Source organism: Monodon monoceros, unplaced genomic scaffold, assembly GCF_005190385.1.
Source record: "Monodon monoceros isolate NGI ecotype Baffin Bay Population unplaced genomic scaffold, NGI_Narwhal_1 Super_Scaffold_18, whole genome shotgun sequence".
NCBI classification, from domain to species: Eukaryota; Metazoa; Chordata; class Mammalia; order Artiodactyla; family Monodontidae; genus Monodon; species Monodon monoceros.
The window spans coordinates 68,848,007-68,871,677 of NW_021703774.1; the positions used below are offsets into that span (position 1 = coordinate 68,848,007).

The window sequence follows — 23,671 nt, forward strand, 5'->3', positions numbered from 1 at the left end:
CCCCCAATTTGTAATAGTCTCTCTGCTTACATCTAATTCAACAGCAATTTTTAAGGTGAGTCACCTGAATCACGTCTTCTAAGGATTCAATTTAGTTTTCATAGAAACTGCTTGTTTTCACACTCTTAGTTTATCAATTTAATTAAATTACATATTACAATAACACAACTGGAATAAACACATTTGGTATCAAACACAACCAACTCGGTAAGCAATGGCTTAACTGGGGGAGTAGAACTGACTGCACAGCATTCTAGAAGCTTCTCACTGCCTAGGTTTGAATCGCAGCTTCACTTACTAGTTGTGTGACCTGGGTGGCAAACCAGTTAACTTTTGTGCCTTGTTTTCCTCATCTGTGACAGGGGATTCATCTGCTGTGAGGATTAAAGGAGAAGACACTTGTGAAGCACTTAGAACAGTGTGTGGCATGTGCTAAGTGATCAGTGTTACATAATACTGTTGTTGCAGCTGCTGGTAGCAGTTTTGCTACAGGCCTGAGGGGCCTGTATCCAGGATCTGCTATGTTTCTTGGAGGAAGAGGAATGCATCCATTAGTTGGTTAAGGCGTATCTTCTGTAGCATTAGATCGCCATTTCTCTATGTGAGAAAATGGAATCAGTGACTCCAAAGCCTCTTAACCAAGATGTCATGGTTTTAAGAACTGGCAGGGGCCTTAGCAGTTGTGAGGTTTGAATCCAGAAGGAAAGGGGGGAAATTCACCATCCGTTTTCCATTTTTCTTTTGCTTATTGAGTCCAAAACTCCCAACGAGGAGCACACAGACTGCCTCAGTGCTGAGACTGCAAAGCCTTTGTCCAGCCTGCTCCGGATCCCACTTTCTGACATTGTATTCTGTGTCCATACAGTGCTCACTGGGAATGACTGGGAAGGGGCTCAGCCCCAGAAGCCCCTGAAGTGTGTATGTTGAGGAGGTACTGCAGGGGCCATGCTATGGCCAGCAGGGGAGGGTCACATGATCATGCAGAAGCCAGACTCAGTGGATCTCCTCTGAGGGTTCCTGCTGGGGGGTTCCCTGGGCTGTTTGGATGACCTGAAGGAGGCAGAGAGGGGCTTGCCAATGGGAGTGACTAGGGAGCGAACAGAAGGCAGCTTGCCCTGGCTCCCGTTTCTGTTACCCTCTCTGACCCTTACCTCTGCTCGCAGGCTCCAGGGCAGGAGGGAGTAGGCTTAAGCCGCCTGTCCCCCAGTTCGGCAGGACTCTCTCTTTCGCTGAGGGCTACACTCAGGCTGTGCAGGAGGCAGGGGACACCCTGGGCCTCCAGAGCCGGGTGAGGGTTCTTCAGATTGCTAAAGGGCAAAGACAAAGAGGCTCAAAGCACCATATCCCTAAGCACCAGACCACATCTTCCCCCAACTTCATGTTCCATTAAAGTCATCCAAAGCCACACCCTCTCCTACTTCTTTTATCCATTCTCAAGGCCTTTTCCCTTCCCGCAGGGACCCACCTCTTGCTGTGGGGGCCGTTGGTGACCAGAAGGCCAGGATTCTCCATTCTGAGGGGGCCTTGGCCTCCAAATGAGAGATTGGCCCTGGGTCTTGGACCTGAATGGAGAGGACCAAACACATTCATCACAGGCCTCTCTGCACCAAGAACCATCATGGTGGGAACAAGACATCTTTGGGAGAAGAACAAGGAGGGTGGGTATCAGGGGATGTATTGGTCACTGTACACAGAGGAGACACCTGTACAGGGCAGGTGCTTGGCAAACCTGGGCCGACTAAAGTTGGGGATGATTCACCAGTGTCACTGATGCCTGGAAGAAAACACGCTGAAAAGAAGACATCAGTGAATTCAAGTCACCAAGTAGCAAGGAACTCTGTCCTCAGAGTGCCAAGCCCTTGGGGAAGAGATTAGTAAACAGTAAGTTAAGGTAAGAAAAGCATCCAGTGCCTGACATGTAGTAGGTGTGAAAGCCTTGGTGCCCTAAGATACAAAGTTCTAGATGTTAGGAAAGCCTCGGGAGCAGGGAGGAAGAGGCGATTCAGGAGAGGGTTTAGGGGAAATGGGCCAGTGCCTTGAGAGACAAGCAGAAAGTGGGGAGGGCTGGTCCTGGGGTTGGGAATATAATGTGTGTGGGGTGCGGCCTCAGTATCAGACCTGAGGCAGGGAAGTGACAGAGTGGGGCGTGGGGATAAAGGAAATGAGAGTCTCCCATTTGGGGGAAGGCGATGCACAGCTGGAAACAGCCTACTTAGACTCACGCTCCAGTCTTGGTGTCCAAGACGTCGTGAGAACATTCGCCGACTCTTCCTCTTTCCCCTCGTGGCCCTCCTCTAACTCATCTTCCCACCTATCGGAAGATCTGTAGGGGCAGGGAACAGGGGGCAGAGTGGCACTCTGGCCAGATCCCCCCCTCCCCAGATCCCACCGGCCACTGCCAGGCTATGACACCTCCCAACACCCTCCAGAGGCCATACCCACACCTGAAGCTCTGTTCCTGCCTGCCCTACTCACTCACCTGTACCGCACTCCTGCTGTACCTTTTCCCACCCTGGCTGGGGTCCCCACCACGGGGCAGGCCCCACCTGGAGCCTGGGGCCCCCCTGGAGCTGAGGTCTGGGAATGAAGGGGAGTAAAGGGAATCAGTTTGAGAAAAATGGCCACCCCAGCAGTGGTTGTGGTGTGCATGTATGTTCTCTCCACACACAATGGCCCCAGAGGGACAGAGAAGTGCTAGAGACAGCTGGGCTGTGCCTTGTGTCTGAGGATGAAATTACAGGGCAAGGCCCTTTGTTGTGTTAAGGTCCCTGCTAGTAACTCTCAAGTTAGAACTCGGGCTCATGGACTGTCAGAACTGGCCAGAGCTTAATGACCACCTCATCCTGCCTGGGGCCTCCGGGACAAAGTCACACAAAGTCGGTGGCCAACTTCAGATGGAACCCAGGTCTTCTGACCCCCAATCCAGTCCTCTGCTTATACCAGGCTCATTTAATTTTACTTGCAAATTATAAATATGATGTCCTAGTCTTTCAAATAGACAGAACATAAAACCTAGTAAATAAATATAACAAATAGTAAAGTATAATTTCAATTCCTGGCATAGGAGTTTGCCTGAGAAATCTCAGAGTGTGAGGGAGGAGGCAGCTGGAGAGACGCTGACCTGTTGAGAGAGGCTGGGAGGTAGCGAGAGGGGGAGGAGGGGTCAGAGAAGGAGGGGCACGGCTAGAAACCCACAGAGAAATGCCCCCCAGCGAAGGAGGGAGGGGAGAGAGGAACGTCCTTGGAGCACTACTCCCATCCTGTGGCCCTTTGGGGAACTGCAGCCAAGGACAAACCTTTCCACCTGCTCACAGATTTTTTGCTCAGTATCTTTGAAGGCACCCCTTGGCTTTCACCCACTGAGCTAGTTACCACTCAGCCAAGGCCCTGGCACAGCCCTAGTGTTGGAGACGTGCCACAATCCCCCACCCACCTCCCCATCCCCAGGTGGCCTCTGGAAAGTGATATATGTCCCATATGCAGGCCCCAGGGCAGATGAACACAGATGAGCAGTCAAGTGCAGCAGCAGCCCTGAGGACATCAGCTCTGCTCACCACCACCCCTTTCTCTGGGTAACCTCTCCCCACCCCCCGCTCCTTGTCTCAGGTGTCATCTCACCAGGGCGTGGGTTGGGAGCAGCCCACCCCGGGCCAAGTGGGTCCTTATGGCGTCTGTCAGCTTGGCCACCAGCCGCTCTCGCACAGAATCTGGCTCCTTCTGGGGAGAGAGTGGATAATGGAGTAATGGAGGAAGCCTGGGCTTTGTGGTCCTCTGGGGATTGGGGAAGAAAGAAACAGGGAAGGGGGAGGAAAGGGGGAGGGAAGGGGACTTTGTCTCCCCTCTTTTCTAGCCCATCCCCATGCCTTTGCCAGGGTCCTGCCACCACCTGCCCAGAATCGTGGACAGAGATGGACTCTTCCTCTCAAGAGTGTCCCAGGACCTAGCACACAATGTGCTCAATGCACGTTGGACGAGTGAATGAATATCAGCCAGAGAAAGGATAGCAGGAGAGCAGCTGGAGGGATATTGGGGAAGAGTTAGATTCCGGGATGGAGGGTCTCACCTGACACCGGGCCAGCGCTTCCTTATAGTACTTCAAAGCCTGGTCATGCTGCCCCAGTCTGGCTGCAGCAGCCCCCAGACCCTCACAGGCCTGCCATTGCCCCTTCACGTCCCCTGGGGAAGACAGCCTGAGAGGTCCTCCCGCAGCTCCCTACCCCTCCAGAGGTACTCCCCCCCCCCCGTCCCCCCATCTGCCTCCCCACCAGCCCCAAGGATTCTCAGCCTTTGTCCCACCCCAAGCCACCTGCAAACCCCCTCACCCTCACCAGTGTCCCGGGCAGCCTGCAGAGCATGTAGATAGTTGTCTCTGGCAGCCTTGTGGTCTCCCAGCTGGCTCAGTGCAAATGCCAGGCTTCCAAAGCTCCGGCCCTGCTCCCACCGCTGCCCCACAGAGCCTGGTGATAGAGCCCGCCCCATATTAAGAGAGGACTTTGGCTGCTGGGGCATCAGGACCCTACCCCCAAAGACAAAGGGAGGGTTGCCAGGAGTCCTTGTTCTCAACCCTGGCACACCTCCAGATGCACCACAAAGGCCTGAACGCTTGAAACTCAGCCTCTCCTCAGTCCTGAGCTTTGGCCTGAATGCCTCCCCCATGCTAGTTTGAGCCACGTATAAATCCAGGGCGTCAGGCAAGGCACGTATTAATAGCTCCATTTTTATACATGTAGAACCTGAAGCTCAGAAAGCAAAAATGACTCGCTAAATGTCACACAATCATTTAGAGCAAGCACTGGCTCCACTTCAGGCCTCCTCTACCAGCCAGGGCTCTTCCCTCTGCCCATTGTTGCCTTCCCAACCCCAGGCCTCAGCCTCTGGGCCCATGACCCTCTGTCCTGTCTGGCTATCCCATCTCCTGCACCCCCTGCACCCCCTCACTCCCCTGTCCTGGACTTCCCAGTCCCATAATTAGTTCTAAACGTCCATCTACTCTTCAGCCTCCGGGCCCCAGCTGGAACCCCTTCTTAGTCCCTTGGCCCCAATCCCATTCCCTAGCCCCTGGTACCCACCGTGTGTGTCGGCAGCCTTCTGGTGAAACTCCCGGGCTTCCTGATAGTTGCCGAGGGCATTGTGGGCCATCCCAAGGTTTCTTAGCACCGTGGCCTCCTCTCCTGGCCCCCGGCACAGGGGCAGGGCTTGCTGGAAGGCCTCTGCTGCTAGCGGGAACAGCTGGAGCTGGGAATAGCCCACACCTAGGTCGTTATAGAGTTGCCCTAGAGGGCATGGCCAAGGTCAGTGGTAGCCAGGTCAGAATGCAGCTGAAGCTGTACTGCTGCAGCCTCTGCCCCACTCTCCCAGGGTTCCCCCAGTCCTCAGAATTGCCTCTGCTTCCACCCCACTTCTCAGAGTATCACCAAGTCTTAATCTCCCCAGATCCCGCACCTTCTCTGCCCAAAGGCCTCACCCAGCAGTCCTCGCTCAGTGCTCCTCTCAGCAAGCCTCCGGCTCTCCTCCAGCACCTGCACCACATCACCCACCCCATGCTGCCCACTCTTCAGCATACAGCCCGCTGCAGCCCCCAGTGTCAGGGCTGCAGCCCTGGGTTGCCCTGCTTGGGCGTAGGCCCGGCTCGCTTCCTGCAGGCAGTGGGCTGCTAGCTCAGGCTGTCCCAGAGCCTGGTAGCAGGCTCCCATTTTTGCCTGGGCTTGCCCCTGGTCACCTAGTGGCTGGTAGTGGCCCAGGGCCTTGTGATACCAGGCCAAAGCCTGAGGCAGGTCGCCCAGGGCGTGGTAAGCCAAAGCCACGTTGAAACACTGGTCGCCATGACACCCGCCCTGGGCTGTCTCTTGAGGTTGAGCTCGTAGGAGCAGCTCAAGCCCTCTGGCTGGGTCCCCAGTCTCCACGTAGGCAGCCCCCAGGTTGAAGGCACAGGCCCGGAGAACAGGGGTGTCCCTGGTTTGTGGTGACTTGGAAGCCAGGAGGAAGGCCCTCTGGAAGCTGGTCAAGGCCTCATGATTCTGACCAGCCAATAGGGCCCTGTGGCCAGCCCTGGTGAGGGCTTGGATTCTGGCCTCTTGCCGTGGCCACTTTCTTTTCTTCTTTTTCTTCTTGGAGCTTGAAGGAGAGGGCGAGGACTCTTGCAGGGTATCCTCAGTGTTGAGGGAAGACATAGTGCTGACGATAGGGAGCAGAGGGGTCAGTATGTCATCCTTGGCTTCCTCCGAAGCACTATCCCTCTAGGCAATTCAGCTCTACCTCTGCCCTGGTGTGACCCTCAGGGTCTCAAGGATTTCTCTCTGACATCTCACTTTGCTTCATCTAACCCGTTGAACACCATATTAACTCTCACTCTAATGTCCAGACTAGTTTTTCGTCCTCCAAGACTTACTTCAAGCTTCCTTCAGAAAGCCCCTCCCCTCAACCAACTGGGTCCCTCTTCTGTACCCCCATAGCACCTTATGTCCTTTACGGCATTTATCACACTGGGTTTAGGGTTATTGACTTTCTTGTCTATCTCCCCTACTAGATTTGGAGCAACTTGAAGGGTCTGGCACATAGATTCTCAATATATGCTTATTGAATGAGATGAAAAAGTTTTATAGATCATTACATTATTATTATATATATAGATTTTACCACAATAAAAAAGGTTTATTGAATGAATAAATGAATGGATGAACGAACAGAGCACATACATGGCCTCTTCTCCACCATCTCCTTCACCCTGTGCCTCCAAAGACACCCACTCATATCTAGATTCTCCTGCTGTCTAATCTCAAGGTATAGTTCAAGTCAGCTCACCGAACAGTGAGCTCCTGCTGTGTGCTGGGAGGGAGCCACACAAGGCACTGGTGGCACAAAGCTGCATAGGCCATGGAATTGACAAGGAGCCAACTTCCAGGGGCAGGGCTACTGTCTCTCCATTTACTGCTTACTCCCTATCTCTAGGGGAACCTCTTTCTCCCCTACCTCCTTGGGTTTCTGTCTGCTTGCTAGTTTCAGTCCCCCAACATCCTGCTCTGGTCTCCAGGGCACTCTTAAACCCAAATACATTTCTCTCATCAGCATGTGTTTCCCATTAGTATCTCTCCCCCAGAAAGGCAAAGCCTTTTCATGAACTCTCCTCCCAAGAGACAGGAAAAGGAGTGGAAAAGATCCAGTAGCTGAGCTCTCAGCCCCTCCCATTTGCTTCTTCTTCTCCCCCTTTTTTTTTCTTTAGGAGAAGCAGGCAGAGGTGATACATTTTCCTTTTAAAGAAACTCCCCCTGCTCCTAAGAACAGCCAGAAATCTTCTCTTTGAGACCCGCATTCCTGAGGCATTCCCGGCTGCCCCCACAAGGTCTTGGGGCCCCAGACACAAAACGCCTTACCTCCCTCGATCTCCTCTGTAGCTGGCTTTCTGGAATGGTCCCTCAGGCTAGGGTTACCTCCCTTATCTCTTAGCTCAGAGCCCCTGGGGTTCCTAGACAACCAGGTACCTCCCTCCACTCCTAGGGAATTCTTTGATTGACAGCTCAAATGCCCTATCTTAGTGCTGAACCCTGCTGGTGCTTGGGCACAGATACCTGGATTCCATTGCCCTTCCTGCGCCACCTCTCCCCACCCTTGCAGACACACGCATCAATCCTTCACTTCAGGCAAGAATCAAAGCATCAAGGGCTTGTTACTAGTCACAGCTTCAAAGATCGTCTATCCCATTCCCTTATTTCACAGAGGAAGGGACCTCAGAAGAGCAGATGTAACTTGCCTGAGGTCACAGAGCACTCATGTAGCTAGGATTAGAGCCCAGGTTTTCTGATTCTGGGCTAATTAGCCTAAGGTCCCTTCCACTAACCGTAATTGCGAGCTTTAATGAGGCTTGGGTTGTCCCAGAAGTGAACCCTTTCACACATACACACACGAACACACACACACTCTTATACACTGTGCTTCTGTGTGGTAGTTTCACATTTGGAAACAGGGTGAAAGGTTGATGGTCAGGAAGGGCCTGGAGATCAGAAGAGCCTCTCTGCCCCTGGAACTCCTTTTTCCAGCTCCACTGATCTGCAACCTCCAGGTTCTGCTTAATGAGAGGACAGCAGGCCCCAGGACAACAGGCACCTACTGCCCTAACTCACCAAGGGTGGCCTGCATCAGAAAGCAAATGTCCTCATTTATCTGGGAGAAAGGCCTCTTTTAAGTAGAGGCCATGGCCAGAAACAAAATTATAAGGAAGTACTTGGGCTCACCTGCATTTGCCAGGTAGCCTCTGCTGAGTGCCTGCTGTGTGCAGGCCTGGTGCTGTGTGCCACAGATGGTGCCCATGCCCGAGGCCGGCTCTCCTAGCAGCCTGCGGCTTCTGCCCATGGGCTGGGCCTTCAGGATGCTACCACAGCATAGCCAGAGCCAAATATGCAGCTCAGTCTGTTGTTCACTGAGTAGCCTCTCTTAAGGGGAGAAGAGGATTTGGGGAGGGAGCAGGGACTGAAACCGTTCTCACCAAGGTTCCAATGACCTCTCAATGATCTAGTGATCATTTCTGAATCATTTTTCTTGTTTGATTCCCTGCTGTATCTGATATATCCTTGCAAGTCTCTCCTCACTTGGTTCCACGACCCACTGTGTCCTGGCTGTCCTTCTCCTGTGCTGACAACTCCTTCTCCATCTCCTTTGCTTGCCCTCTGTCCACCTCTTAAATGCTAGTGTTCCCCAACACTCTGCCCCTTTGCTCATTTCTTATTTTACATGCTCTTCCTCAAAAACTTCATCCAGTCCTTTGAATTTTTTTTTAATTGAGTATCGTTGATTTACAATATTGTGTTAGTTTCAGGTGTACAGCATAGTGATGCAGTGCTTTTGCAGATTATATCCTTTTACAGGTTATTACAAGATATTGGATATAATTCCCTGTGCTATACAGTAAATCCTCATTGCTTCTCTATTTTACGTAGTTTGTTCATCTCATACCCCTAATTTGTCCCTCTCTGCCTCCCTCTCCCCTTTGGTAACCACAAGTTTGTTTTCTATGTCTGTGAGTCTGTTTCTGTTTTGTATATACATTCAGTTGTATTATTTTTTAGATTCCATGTATAAGTGATACCATATAGTATTTGCCTTTCTCTGTCTGGTTTCACTAAGCATAATATTCTCTAGGTCCATCCACATTGCTACAAATGGCAATATTTTATTCCTTTTTATGGCTAATATTCCATTATATATATATATATATATATATATATATATATATAGTAGGCCCTCAAGTTAAAGGGACCAAAGAACACTATAGGAAGTGTGTGTGGGGGGGTTAATGGGAATATCAGGGAAAAATGATAGAGGCAGGGGTGGGCGCAGGGGCTACTTCAAATAAGACGGTTTAACAGCGAAGGAGCCCTGGAGAAACAGCGACCCAAAATACCACAGGAACGGGAGCTCCCCTCCGGGAGCGCCCCTCCCCGTCTTGGACAGTACCCTTCGTCCCACCTGGCGGCGCACCTCCCAAGCCTGGAACTACAAATCCCAGAGGCCCCTGCGGCACAGACAGGAAGTGTCCTGTCTGCCTGTGGCTACGATGAGGGGCGGTGGCCGGGCGGCGGGAGATTCAAACCTGGAAGAAGGAGAAACATGGAGGGGAGAGGAACGGGCCCGTCCCGGGCGACCTGTGAGTGCCAGAAGGGGCCGAGAAGGGTCCGGCAGTGATGCCACTGGTCGGGGACTCGGCGGTCCTGGGAGAGATGGGGGCTGGGGTTGGGCGCAGGGCCAACCAAGCAAGGGGCGGCCGAACTGTGCTCAGTGGGGAGGGAGCACTCAGTCCGGACTCCTGCGGGCGGGAGTAAACCTGTGAGCTGCGAAACGCTCCGACTTCTGTGTCGCGCTTCAAAGCTTACAAACAGTTTTCTCACTTATTCCCAAATTCTGGGGCTCCTGGGCTGGGAGAATGTAGGTGGTCTGGATGGCCCCTTAAAAATTCGGCAGTTACTCTTGGCTACCATACTTGCCAAGCGCTACCAGGGGACGGGACGCCTAAAAGGGCCTGCGGGGGCTTCCTTGACTTTTTGATGCTTCTTTGAGACAATGCCTCTCAAACTTTACGGTGTCGGAATTACCCGGGGAGCTAATTTAAAATGCAGATTCCTGAATCCTATCCCAGAGCTTTAGCAACTATAGGTCTCGACTTGGGCCCATAATCTGCATTTATAACAAGCACCGCTGTGCTTCTTCCGTCACCCCACATAATTGTGATGCGGGTAGTCCAAGTACCACACTTTCAAAAACACTGCTTTAGAAAGAGAAACTGGGGTCCGAAAAATGGGACCGCGGAAAGGTTTCCATCTGACCTTCTGAAAGAAAAGCAAAATCTACTCCTTTCCCTTGCTCTCCATTAGGATTCAAAAAGCGAAGTCCACGTCCACCTATCTGTTGAAGGAAAGCTAGTTCCAGATCTGAAAAGGACAGGAAAACTGATTTTTTTTTTTAAGACTCTGTGTGTATGTACAAAGTCCCGCCCATCTCTCACAGTCCTCAATTCATAACTCTGAAGTGATGTCACTCACTTACTGGTTTATTTTCCATGCTTAGCAACCAAAACTTGTTTCTTGTACACCCCCCTCAGAAGAACTGATGGATTTCCTGCGATTGGCCAGTGCTTTCCAATTTGAACATGGAGGGGTGTGTGTGTGTTTGTGTGTGTGTTTTAACTTGCTTAACTGACAATTCAAAGAAGCCCTGCCCCTGCCCCAATCATATTGCAGGATATGCAACATAATGAAAAGAGAGAAAGAGTTGGAACAACATTAAGTGCTGAGTCAAAGACATTTGCTAAGCTCTGTCTCTGTTTTCAAGCTCTCTGACTTTATTTTCTTGGTGTATGTGTGTAGCTTTCTCTCATTTTGTCAGCTTTTGTATTGTCTTCCCTAAGGAGACTAGAGAGATACGGGAGAAGAGGGGGGAAAAGGATAAAAGGAGGCTGTGGCTAAGGCAGAATATGAATGCTGTCTCATTTCAGGGATTTCCTGTTCTTGAGTTTGGGAGTCAGAGATTTTCTGCATTTTATTTAGCTTGGAGACTGTTTTACTCCTCAGGTGACCTATACCAAAAGGGAGAGTAAATACACCTTTGTGATCTTTTAAAATTCTCTGTCCTTCCACTTAAACCCAAGTGAGTGGCTTTTTTTCACATGGTTCCCTCTGTTGAACTGCCTTTTCTCCCTTTCTGCCTGTTCATTCTTTAAGATTCTACTCACAGGTAGAATCCTTTGCTTCCTCTGCTGCTTCCATAGACTATTTTTATTTATTTATTGGAGTATAATTGCTTTACAATGTTGTGTTAGTTTCTGCTGTACGATGAAATGAATCAGCTCTATGTATACCTATATCCCCTCCCTCTTGGACCTCCCCCCCCCCCCGACATCCCACCCATCTAGGTCATCACAGAGCACCGAGCTGAGCTTCCTGTGCTTTATACCTTGTCCCCACTAGCTATCTATTTTACACATGGTAGTGTATATATGTCCATCGTACTTTCCCAGTTTGTCCCACCTTCCCCGTCCTGCCCTGTGTCCACATGTCCGTTCTCTATATCTATGTCCATAGACTATTCATGAGCTATGATTGCACTTCTCACATCAGGTTGAAGTTTTTTACTTACATGTTTTTCTCTTCTGATAATAATCTTTGTACTTCTTGAGAGTAGGGGTCCACTAGTCCAGTGCCTGACATATAGGAGGTATTGAATGAATGAATGGCTGCTGAATGATGAGTTCTAGTTAGTCCTGTTAACCTAGCCTCTGGGAGAGTATCTGAGGAGGATGACACAAGTACAGTTCTTGGAGAACTCAGAATCTAATTAGGGATAAAATGAGGAGCTAAGTTCCCAGCCAAGCAGGGATCTGGACATTCCTACTAGGAGGTACTGAGGGAAGCGCAGTGAAGTAGGTTTTGGAAGGGGGAGGTCAGGAAGATGGCTAGAGGGGAAAGGGAAGGAATGCCTCCAATACAGGAAGGATCCCCTCTTAAAGGGTGGGGAGGCCTCCCTTTAACAGGACGCTGACTAGGAAAGCTTTACTGGATGGGAGAGAAGATTGGAGCCAGTGTCCTGGGACTAGGGGGACAGACATGTGGGAGATGCCTCCGGTTTCCGAGCAGAGTTGCCTTGGAAAGTCTGTTAAGAAGAAGCTTGCTACAGCCCTCTGTCTAATGCTCCCCTCCTTGGTTCCTCAGATGAACGCCTCACAGCTGAGGAAATGGATGAGCAGAGGCGGCAGAACGTCGCCTATGAGTACCTGTGCCGGCTGGAGGAAGCCAAGCGGTGAGCAGAGCGACCGCCTCTTTCTGGTCTCCCTTTCCCACCCTGCCCACCCCAGGCACCTGCCCCCAAAGCAAATACAAAAAGACAAGAGTCCATTCTATGGGAAAGGGAAAGTTGAAATAGCATCTTTTTTTTTTTTTTTTCTTTCAGACTATTTTTTAGAGCAGTTTTAGGTTCGCAGCAAAATTAAGAGAAAGATACAGGGATTTTCCGCATGCTTCCTCCCCACAAACATACATAGCCTCCGCCATTATTAACAGCTCCCACAAGAGTGGTATGTTTGTTACAATTGGTGAACCTACTTGGACACATAATCCTCCAAAATCCATAGTTTGCCTTAGAGTTCACTCTTCATGTTGTATACTGTAGTCTATGAGTTTGGACAAATGTATAATGACATAGCCATCCATCATTATAGTATCATAGGGTAGTTTGACTACCCTAAAAAGTCTCTGTTTCATTTATTCATTCCCTCTGCCGCACCCCCACCCCCACCCCCAACTCCTGGCAACCACTCATCTTTTTACTGTCTCCATAGTTTTGCCTTTTCCAGAATTTCACATACCTGGAATAATACAATATGTAGGCTTTTCAGATGGGCTTCTTTTACTTAGTAATATGCATTTAAATTTTCTCCATGTCTTTTCATTGCTTCCTAGCTCACTTTTTACTAGTGCTCAATAATATTCCATTGTCTAGATGTACCACAGTTTATTAATCCATTCACCTATTGAGGATCATCTTGGTTGCTTCCAAGTTTGGGCAGTTATGAATAGAGCTGCTATAAACATCCTTGTGCAGGTTTTTATGTAGATGTACGTTTTCGACTCCTTTGGCTAAATACCAAAGAGCACAACTGCTGGATCATATGGTAAGAGTATGTTTAGTTTTGTAAGAAACCACCAAACGGCTTTCCAAAGTGGCTGTACAATTTTGTATTCCCACCAGCAACGAATGAGAATTCCTGTTGCTCCACATCCTCAGCAGCATTTGGTGTTATCGGTGTTCCAGATTTTGACAATTCTAATAGGTGTACATTGGTATCTCACCATTGTTTTAATTCACATTTCCCTGATGACATATGATGTGAAGCATCTTTTCAGATGCTTATTTGCCGTCTGTATATCTTCTTTGTATATCTTTCTTTGGTGAGGTGTCTGTTAAGGTGTTTGTCCCGTTTTTTAATCAGACTGTTTGTTTTCTTACTGTTGAGTTTTAAGAGTTCTTTGGAGATCTTGGGTAACAATCTTTTATCAGATGTGTCTTTTTTTTTTTTTTGCAGTACTCGGGCCTCTCACTCTTGTGGCCTCTCCCGTTGCGGAGCACAGGCTCTGGACGCGCAGGCTCAGCGGCCATGGCTCACGGGCCCAGCCGCTCCGCGGCATGTGGGATCTTCCCGGACCAGGGCACGAACCCGTGTCCCCTGCGTCGGCAGGCGGACTCTCGACCACTGCGCCACCAGGGAAGCCCAGATGTGTCTTTTTTTAAATAATTATTTTATTTTATTTTATTTATTTATTTTTGGCCATGCCATGTGGCTTGCGGGATCTTAGTTCTCTGACCAGGGATTGAACCTGGTCCCTGGCAGTGAAAGTGCCGAGTCCTAACCACTGGACCACCAGGGAATTCCCTCAGATGTGTCTTTTGCAAATATTTTCGCCCAGTCTGAGGCTTGTCTTATTATTTTCTTGACATTGCCTTTTGTAGAGCAGAAGTTTTAATTTTAGTGAAATCTAGCTTATTAATTATTTCTTTCAAGGAATGTGCCTTTGGTGTTGTAGCTAAAAAGTCATTGCCATACCCAAGGTCATCTTGGTTTCCCCGTTGCCTTCTAGGAGTTTTACAGTTTTGTGTTTTACTTGAAAGTTGATGCTCCATTTTGAGTTGATTTTTATGAAGGGTGTAAGGTCTAGGTCTAGGTTCATTTTTTGCATGTGGATGTCTAGTTATTCCAGCACCATTTGTTGAGGAGACTATCTTTGCTCCATTGTACTGCCTTTGCTCCTTTGTCAAAGATCAATTGACTATATTTATATGGGTCTCTGTTCTGTTCCACTGATCTATTTGCCTATTCTTTCACCAGTACCACACTGTCTTGATTACTGTGGCTAAGTCAGGTAGTGTTAGTGTACCAGCTTTGCTCTTCTCCTTCAATATCATGTTGGCTATTCTGGGTATTTTGTCTCTCCATGTAAATTTTAAGAGTCTCATGCTCCACCGACTGAGTTAGCTGGGTGTGCCTCCATGTAAACTTTATTTTTATTATTATTTTTTTAAATTTATTTTTGGCTGAGTTGGGTTTTCGTTGCTCTGCGCAGGCTCTCTCTAGTTGCCGCGAGCGGGAGCCACTCTTCACCGTGGTGCGCAGGCTTCTCATTGCGGTGGCCTCCCCCGTTGCAGAGCACAGGCTCCAGGTGCAAGGTCTTCAGTAGTTGTGGATCGCGGACTCCAGAGCGCAGGCTCAGCAGCTGTGGCGCACAGGCCTAGCTGCTCCGCGGCATGTGGGATCCTCCCGGACTAGAGCCCGAATCTGTGTCTTCTGCATTGGCAGGCAGATTCCCAACCACTGCGCCACCAGGGAAGCCCCCATGTAAACTTTAGAATCAGTGTGTGGAGATCCACAAAACAACTTGCTGGGGTTTTGATTAGGACTGCATTGAATCTATAGCTCAGGTTGGGAAGAACTAACATCTTGACAATATTGAGTCTTCCTATCCATGAGTATGGACTATCTCTCCATTTATTTAGTTCTTTGATTTCATTCATCAGAGTTTTGTAGCTTTCCTCATGTAGATCTTGTACATACTTTGTTAGATTTATACCTAAGTATTTCATTTTGGGGAGTGCTAATGTAAATGGTATTGTGTTTTTAATTCAAATTCCACTTGTTTGTTGCTGGTGAATTGGAAAGCAGTTGACTTTTATTTTATTTGTTTATTTATTTATTAAACATCTTTATTGGAGTATAATTGCTTTACAATGGTATGTTAGTTTCTGCTATATAATATTTTATTTTATTATTTTTATATTTATTTTATTTATTTATTTGGTGGCACCAGGTCTTAGTTGCAGCAGGTGGGCTCCTTAGTTGCAGCTTGCAGGCTTCCTAGCTGCAGCTTGCTGTCTTCTTAGTTGTAGCACATGTGCTCCTTAGTCGTGGCTGGCGGGCTCCTTAGTTGTGGCTGGTGGGCTTTGTAGTTGTGGCTCGCGGGCTCCTTAGTTGTGGCATGCATGTGGGATCTAGTTCCCTGACCAGGGATCAAACCCAGGCCCCCTGCATTGGGAGCACAGAGTCTTAACCACTGCACCACCAGGGAAGTCCCACAATTGACTTTTATATATTAACCTTGTCTTTTGCAACCTTGCTATAATCACTTACTAACGCCACAAATTTTCTCGTATCATGCTTTCAGATTTTCTACAAAGACAGTCATGCCATCTGTGAACAAAGACAACATCACGTCCTTTTATCCCCTTACATACTTTAATACATATCTCTATATATGGACACTTGGTTACATAACCACAATACCATTATAATACCCACCTAAGTTATTCATTAATCCTTGGATCAACACCCAGGCCATCTTCAAATTTTCCTGATTGTCTGAAAAAATCATCTATTTTTACAGTTGGCTTATTCAGTTAAGGATCTGAAAGAGTTCACATTTTACATTTGGTTGTTATGTACTACCAAGTCTTCTTTCATCTGGAACTGACATAAACAGTTCTTTATGTCATTGACTTGTTGAAGAAACCGGGTCATTTGTCCTGTAGAACATCCTACATTCTGGCTTTGTCTATTCACTTCCTGTGTCCCTCAACTTGTTCTTCTGTACCCCATGTTTCCTGTGAATGGATGTTGGCTCTAAAGACAGGATAAATGCTTAATTCTTTCCTTTTAATCAATAGCATATTTTTAATGTTCTCCAAAGAAAGTAGGTAGGATGGGGTAGGGAAGGCATGAAGGGAGGTGTGACTGGCTCTCTCTTTGAAAACAGATCTTTCCTATAGGCCCCAATATGCGGATAAGCCCTTATTCTCTCCCTCGTACAATCATCAGCCATAATAATACTTTACATTTATATTCAAAGTGTTTTCACATTCATTAAGTCATTTAATCCTGGCAGCTGCCCACTGAAGCAGGAGGTACAGGTGGTATCTTCATTTTGCAGATTATACAGCTGAGGCCCAGAGAGGTGAAGTGAGGGAGGTGGCGTAGAAAGCAGGTCTTCTGATTCGAAGGGCTGTGACCTTTCTGTCCCTTTGTGCTGCTCCCCTCGCTTCAACCCTGGGGCTTCCCTACTCCCCTCATCACCATCAAAGCTGGGTTATGTGCCGTGTAGACATGACTTTTGTATACCTGGGTTCTCAGAACTTGCAGAATAAGAGAAGTGAGCAGGTACAATTTGGTTCAACAGTCAAATGCATAACCAGACTGAGTGAGAGGTTATATCATGTAACAGGTAAGAGCCTGTTTAAGCCTCACTGAAGATGGGCAGCTTCAGTATCTCAGGGAGGATGTATAGGGTGGGTGGGGGCTGAGGATAGGCCAATCCAGGTGTTTGCGGCAGCTTGGGAGAAGGTGGGAACAGCCAGGCAATGGGCAGAGAGGGGAGTTGGGAGTAGGGCAGGAACAGGAGGCAGGAGAGAGTGAGAGGCTGCCTAGGGGGAGAGAGGGAGGGAGGGAAGGTCTTGTGGTTGGAATGAAGTGCTGTGGCTTGCCAGAGGGGGTGAGAAGCTTCTCTCATGCTCTCAGCTGGATGGAGGCCTGCCTGAAGGAGGAGCTTCCTTCCCCGGTGGAGCTGGAGGAGAGCCTCCGGAACGGAGTGCTGCTGGCCAAGCTGGGCCACTGTTTTGCACCCTCTGTGGTTCCCTTGAAGAAGATCTATGACGTGGAGCAGCTACGGTACCAGGTGGGGAGCAGAGGTCTCTACTTTCTACCTTCTTCCTCTCAAACTATCTGTTCTCAAAGTTGTGAGAGTGGGGTGACCATATAATTTGTTGTCCAAACCTGGGTACTATTGAGGATAAAATGGGTGCTAGTAATCATTGCACTGGAACAACGGGTTTCAGTTGGTGTCTTGCAGCTAGGCGGTGTGTACTATGCTTAGCAGCAAGGGGCATTTGCTAGGTGGGCTTTGAGATGCCTCTGATGTGAGAACTTCCAAGCAGACTTTTCTACCCACAGTCTACACTCAGAGGCTTGTGAGCTTTGCCACCTTGAAGTTACTTCCAGGACATGCTGCCCCTTCCCTGTGCTCTAGTCAACCCAACCCGCCTCTCCTTCCCATCCCAGCTCCGGACTCCCCTTTTCCAGGAAGCCTTACTAGCTTGCTAATCCCATCCCTGTGCCATCCTTCCCAAATGACCCACTGGGTCATCCATCCCTGGTGGTTTCTCTCTGTTTTTGTGTCTCTGTCCTGGGGGGATGGGAAATCCATAGCACAGGGTCCTCTGCCCCCACCCCTTGAATCTTCAAGCTGTGGTCTGGGCTCTACCCAGAGGGAACCCTGAGAACTGTGGAAATAGATTCTCTTCTCTTTCCTTCCCTTTTAGGCAACTGGCTTGCATTTCCGTCACACAGACAACATCAACTTTTGGCTGTCTGCAGTAGCCCACATCGGTCTGCCTTCGGTAACATTGGGTCTCAGGATTGGGGTTCATCTTTGCTCTTCACCAGTACTCACACCTCCACCACACACGTGCTTTATCTCCCTGGCACTCTTTAGTGCTCATCTCCATGTGTCTTCTAAATGAACTTAATCTACGAGTTTAAGTTCCCTGAGGCTGTATGTCTTTGAACCATGTTACTTGGTCTCTGTCTTCACTTCCTTGTGGGTAAGGGAAGTGAAGGGAGGTGAAGGCAACCTGGCCCAGGATGCATTGTTGCCATTGTTCCCATTAGTCAGTGAGGCCCCTATGTAACGCAGGAGGTGGGCCTCATGTTGGCCAGCCATCTTTCCACCAGAATTTCATAGTGTGAAGCAAGGACAAACCACATCCCAAGGCGTTAGACTTGGAAGCCTAGGCCAGGACCCCAACTGGACACATGCTGCATGTCCTCTCACTCTTTGACTCTCAGTTTGTTTCTCATCTGTAAAGTGGGGATAGTAATCCCTCCCCTGTCTTCCTTATAAGGTTGTCAGGAAGATCACATGATCTGTGTGAATTCCTTTTGTGAATTATAAAGAACTATACAAATTAAGGCATAAGATTCTGTAGTGTTTTTCTTCACTGTAGAAGGCAATTATAAGACAAGGAAATAACAGCTAAGACAGATGCTTTGGTGAGAGGCAGATCAATAGAGGCCATGTGTTCTCAGTGAGGCTAGAACACTTTTAAGTCTCTAGATTTGGTCTTTTCTTATGTATCTAAGGTAACCAAGAGGTATTGAGGTTAAACCTCATTACAGTCGCCAGGTGGCATGAGAAATCATGCCTGGGGTTACTCAGTTCTTAGAGGGGCCCCCACTGATCAGAGACCTTTGGCTTGAAGACAGGGGTGGCATGCCCTGACCCTTTGCAGTCCTTGGCAGTGTGTGTTTCATTAGGCCCCTTGTGGAGTCATGGCCAGCTCCCAGCATGCCACCTTTCTGGCAAGAGTCCAAGGTGAGGGGCACAGGCTGGCTGTGTCTGTAGGATGAAAAGGGGGCCTGTTTCTCCTGGAGCATGTGGCCTGCGTCCTATAGCCTTGATAGCCTTGTCTGGTGTTTGGTTAATCTGGGGCTGTGTGTCCGTGGCTGGGTCTTGGCTTAGTATGTGTCCCCAGTGCCTTTCTTTTACACTGAGTGTGTGGATGCAGTGCTGACTGTAAAGAGTTGGGGAGATTGACCCAGAAGCCCCAGGTCAGAGAAGAAACCCATTCCTCAGCCCCTCTCTCCATATCTGGTGCTGCTTCAAAGTCTTCAATGGCAGTAATTGGCTGGTTTCCCCTCTAGACCTTCTTGCCAGAGACCACGGACATTTATGACAAGAAGAACATGCCCCGGGTGGTCTACTGCATCCATGCACTCAGGTGAGAGACCGAGACTTTTGTCATCCAGGTTCCTCTAGGTGGATGCAACCAACAGTCAACAGCAACAAACACTGCAGCAGGGAGGATGGAAGATAGACCACAGGGAACACTTCTCAGAGGGACATTTTTGATCTACATAGCTTTGTTTAGACTTATGTGCATGCTGGAGGGCACATTTATGTGTGATCTGTGTGGATGAAGGGAAAGAGCAGGCGGGGAAGAGTGTTCAGCTTGTGCCCGGGGTGCAAGGAGGTCAGATTAGGATACGTCTGGAGTGTCACATGCCGTCAGCGTGAATGGAGAAGGCTACTTAGTCCTACTCGCAGCCAGCCATCAGCAACCAGTTGGCTAAAGCATAGAAAGTAATTGACCAGTTCCTATGTCCATCATGTCATCTCTACCTGACTTCATTTCCCACATCCTTTGAGGACTCTGTGCCTTAGCTTAGCGGGTCTCTGCTTGCTATGCCCTTTCCATCCTCCATCTCCATCCAGTGACCTTCCACTGAAATGTGTCCTTCTCTGTGAAGCCTTCGCAATCCCCCCAGAGCTCCTACAGCATCTTATTTTTCTGCTATGGCATTGCCTTGTGCTGACTTACAATAACATCTCTCTCTGTGAATGGGGGATGCCTTGTGGGCAGGTGCTGTATGGTCTTCATCTCCAAGTCCCCGTAGTATCTCCTGCAAACCTATTACAGTCAGCATGTGAAAATGAATAGGCCCCAATGCCTTCTATTCTTTCCTAGTCTCTTCCTCTTCCGGCTGGGATTGGCCCCTCAGATACATGATCTATATGGGAAAGTGAAATTCACAGGTAAGCCCAGCTCCTTCCCCAACCACCACAGTCTGGGCAGGTCTTGGGGGTTCTGGGCCTGATGAAGGGCATCTGTGCTATCATTGCAGCTGAGGAACTCAGCAACATGGCCTCTGAACTAGCTAAATATGGCCTCCAGCTGCCTGCCTTCAGCAAGATCGGGGGCATCCTGGCCAATGAACTCTCGGTGGATGAGGCTGCAGGTAGAGACCAGGCTCCCCTGCTGGGGTAGCTCAGTGAGTATGGGAGGACTCTGAACCTTATAGCCCCTGCATAAATCCTGGATACTTCTCATCATAGGCAGGGCCAACAGCCTACCTGGCTTGCCTGGCCCCTGTGGATGGAAAAAGGGGATGATGTCAGAGTGGGGTCTGCAGCTGGTTACGCTGTAGCTGGACTGGGGTTTGCTCTGGCATCCTGACCTTGTCTTTATGTCCCCTCCTAGTCCATGCAGCTGTTCTTGCCATCAATGAGGCAGTGGAGCAAGGAGTGGTCAAGGACACCCTGGCTGCCTTGCAGAATCCCAGTGCTCTGCTGGGGAATCTTCGAGAGCCTCTGGCAGCCATCTACCAGGAGCTGCTGGCCCAGGCCAAGATGGAGAAGGCTGCCAATGCCAGGAACCGCGTAAGGAGCCTTGGATGGCAGGGGCCGAAAAGCTGGTGGCCTGGAAAATCTCGAGTGAAACCAGGACTCCTATTTGTCCTGTCTCCGGAATCCAAAGTTGCCTAGAGAAACTAACTTGTCAGTTATTTTTGAGAAACAGGAGAGGAACTCAGGAGAATAATGGGAATTCAAAAGAGAAGATAGGGGAAAATGTTCTGGGGCAGGGCTGAGAGACTGGAATGTAGAACTGGATGAGATTAGACTGGAGATTCCAAAGGGTAGTTCAACTTAACTGTGTCAGTGCCAGGGGGTTAGATCCCACGATTTCCCCAGATTCCTTCCAACCAAACTGACCTTTGGCCTTGGGAAGACCCCCAGAAGAAGAAATAGTTATAGACAGGGAGGGAGGGGTAAGAAAGATTGAATTGGTTTTCCCAGGTTCCCCTCTCAATGTAGTTTTTGCAGAATGATGGAGAAAGCCAGGACATCTATGACTGCTACCTAACTCAGGCTGAAATCCAGGGCAACATCAACCATGTCAATGGTAAGAGAGAAAGGCCAGGAGGGGTTTGAAGGGGAAGCCCCCGCCTAGGGAGTTATGGGGTTGGCTTCTCTCAGGCCAGAAGACCCATGACCTCACTTGGGCCAACACTTATTTCAAGGGAAGATCAAAGTCAAGGCTGTGTGTGCTCTATTTTACGTCTGTTAACGTCTGGAGAAGTGGTCGCTGTCAAGGGGGCTTCTGTTTGAATGGACATCCATAGAGTGGACAGAGGCAGAGGGACAGGCTTTTCAGCTCTTGGTCCCGGGGGCAGTTGGTCTGGGGTCCTTCAAGAAGAGAGTTTGGAGAATGGATGGGGGTAGGAGATCAGGGCAGGAGAGGCTGCTTGAAAGCCCAGGATGGAGCGTGCCTCTACCTTTTTAGGTCAGGATATCCTCAGGGTATGGGGTAGTGAGATGGGAAGGCTGTGAAGATCAAGCTGAAGAATTTGGGCTGGGCCCTAGGAGCCCAGGGGGCAGGGGTGAGGGTAACCCTGGGCAGGCAGGAAGAGGGCTGACCTGGGGATGTTAAGGGGTGGGCTTTCTCACACTATCCATTATGGAGTCTTGGTCTTTTCAGTCCATGGGGCTCTAGAAGTTGTTGATGATGCCCTGGAAAGACAGAGCCCTGAGGCCTTGCTTGAGGCCCTTCAAGACCCTGTCCTGGCCCTGCAAGGAGTGAAGAGAGACTTTGCAGACTGGTACCTGGAACAGCTGAGCTCAGATAGAGAGCAGAAAGCACAGGTCAGGCTCTGTCTATGACCTGCTACCTCCTCTATCTGACTATAGGATGGGGGAGGGCCTCACCACTGTCAATTCTTTGTATTCAGTAAGTACTGACTACATGTTTAAATGGTTAAATCACCCCAAAGCCTAACGGACCATGCTGATCAGCTTCTGCCTTCTGAGAATCTCTCATACTGACCGGGGAGGGGGGGACCCAGGGGCAGTCCAGTAAGCAGTGATATGCTCCCCCATTGCTGAATTGAGGCCTCAAGTTAGCAATCTTATTTTCAATGCTGTTGACTTTCTCCCTGACACTATATTTGTGTTGCCCGTGTTGTTATTTCAGATGCTTGCTGGGTAAGAAAGAGCCAGAGGTTAGAGATGAGTTCTGAGGGATGGGTGGGCCAGGCTATTCTGCCTAAAGGGGAGAGGTGGGGTTGAGGGTGGGTGACTGGGTGGACCTGGGGCTCATGCTGGCAGCCCCTGAAGTATGTTCATGGTCCCAGGAGGACTCTCTTCTACTGCATCTCTTCCCTCTTCCAGGAGCTGGGCCTGGTGGAGCTTCTGGAAAAGGAGGAGGTCCAAGCTGGTGTGGCTGCAGCCAACATAAAGGGTGATCAGGAACAAGCCAGTAAGTCATCTCCAGACTGAGACCTGGTCTGGGTGTATCACTGGCTCTTGGGAGAGCATGTAACTCCTTTGCCAGCTTCTGTGTAGAGCAAGGTAAACTGCTGCCCGATTTTCCAGCTCCCCACCTAGTGTGCCCTATTCCTGGCCGCCTGGGGGGATGCTACAGGTAAGTTCATCAAGGCCCTGGAGATAATAACAGTCAGTACGGCACCAGGCTGGACTTCTAGGACAGGCAGTTTCCTTCTAGGCACCTCCCCTGTGTTTTGACCGTTTCAACTTGGTTGAGTTCCTTTGGCTTCTGAAATATAGTGATGGCCCAGATGAGAGAGAAACTCATGATCCAGCTCAGTTTCCCTTGAAAACATGATATACAAATATAATTCTTTATTAAAAGAATGTGGGTTAGCGATTGTCTCCCTCCAAGGGGATCAATCTGGATAGCAGGCGTGAAGAGAAATAGAGTGCCGAGGCGCCACGCAGCAGCCTGTGGACAACCACACCTGGCACGAATGCTTGCCTCCGACTGGACTTGCTCAGTCACCCTTCACCTTTGTCTGGCAGGGCTCTCTGTGCCTACCTCATGGAGCCCCCAGGCCGCTCCTGGCTAACTGCCTGCTTATCGCTCAGTTCCTTGCTGTTGCCAGAATAATCGCTCAAGCACAGATCTGATCTTAGCTTCTTTGTTGAACATCTTCAGACCGTCGTGGCTTCTTCCATATTTCTCCTAGACTTTAGTCCCATCTCCTCAGCATGGTAGGTGAGACCTTCCAAATGTCTCCCCCAACCCTTCTCTTCACATCCCACCAGCCCAGTTGAGTCAGATGACCTGTTCTTCCTTGACTGCCCACAGCTTTGCCCACTGCCAGGCCTCTGGTCCTCTGGATTACAGTTCTCCCACGTTTTCACCAGTGGAAAGCAGATGAAAATATCCTGCAGAGCTGCCTCAAATGCCTCCTCCTCTGTGAAATCTTCCTACTCTCTCCCCCTAGAATCCCTCCTCCCCCACGCTGCCAGTGGATTTGCAGGGAGGGGAAGTACCTCTCACATAGCGGTGGCAG

At 49.5% G+C, this 23,671-nt stretch overlaps 2 protein-coding genes across 2 annotated transcripts in view; one reads left to right on the forward strand and one right to left on the reverse strand.

Moving 5' to 3' along the window:
- Nucleotides 1–968: 968 nt before the first annotated feature.
- Nucleotides 969–6,170, reverse strand: TTC24 (tetratricopeptide repeat domain 24). Its single transcript, XM_029227481.1, has 10 exons — nt 5,465–6,170; nt 5,070–5,273; nt 4,329–4,457; nt 4,064–4,176; nt 3,619–3,717; nt 2,480–2,577; nt 2,223–2,323; nt 1,466–1,562; nt 1,152–1,307; nt 969–1,050 (listed from the first exon to the last, which is right to left on the reverse strand). Exons 1-10 carry the CDS (start codon nt 6,168–6,170, stop codon nt 969–971), a joined length of 1,785 nt encoding a protein of 594 aa, XP_029083314.1.
- A 3,448-nt stretch (nt 6,171–9,618) lies between these two features.
- IQGAP3 (IQ motif containing GTPase activating protein 3) overlaps nt 9,619–23,671 on the forward strand; it is a 39,173-nt gene continuing 25,120 nt past the window's right edge. The window contains exons 1-11 of the mRNA XM_029229074.1: nt 9,619–9,637; nt 12,195–12,282; nt 17,042–17,198; nt 17,842–17,919; nt 19,223–19,299; nt 20,047–20,114; nt 20,204–20,317; nt 20,560–20,738; nt 21,183–21,261; nt 21,838–22,001; nt 22,527–22,614. Of these exons, the coding sequence (XP_029084907.1) occupies nt 12,218–12,282; nt 17,042–17,198; nt 17,842–17,919; nt 19,223–19,299; nt 20,047–20,114; nt 20,204–20,317; nt 20,560–20,738; nt 21,183–21,261; nt 21,838–22,001; nt 22,527–22,614 (1,069 nt within the window). The 5' untranslated portion in view covers nt 9,619–9,637; nt 12,195–12,217. The remainder of the gene's footprint in view (nt 9,638–12,194; nt 12,283–17,041; nt 17,199–17,841; nt 17,920–19,222; nt 19,300–20,046; nt 20,115–20,203; nt 20,318–20,559; nt 20,739–21,182; nt 21,262–21,837; nt 22,002–22,526; nt 22,615–23,671) is intronic.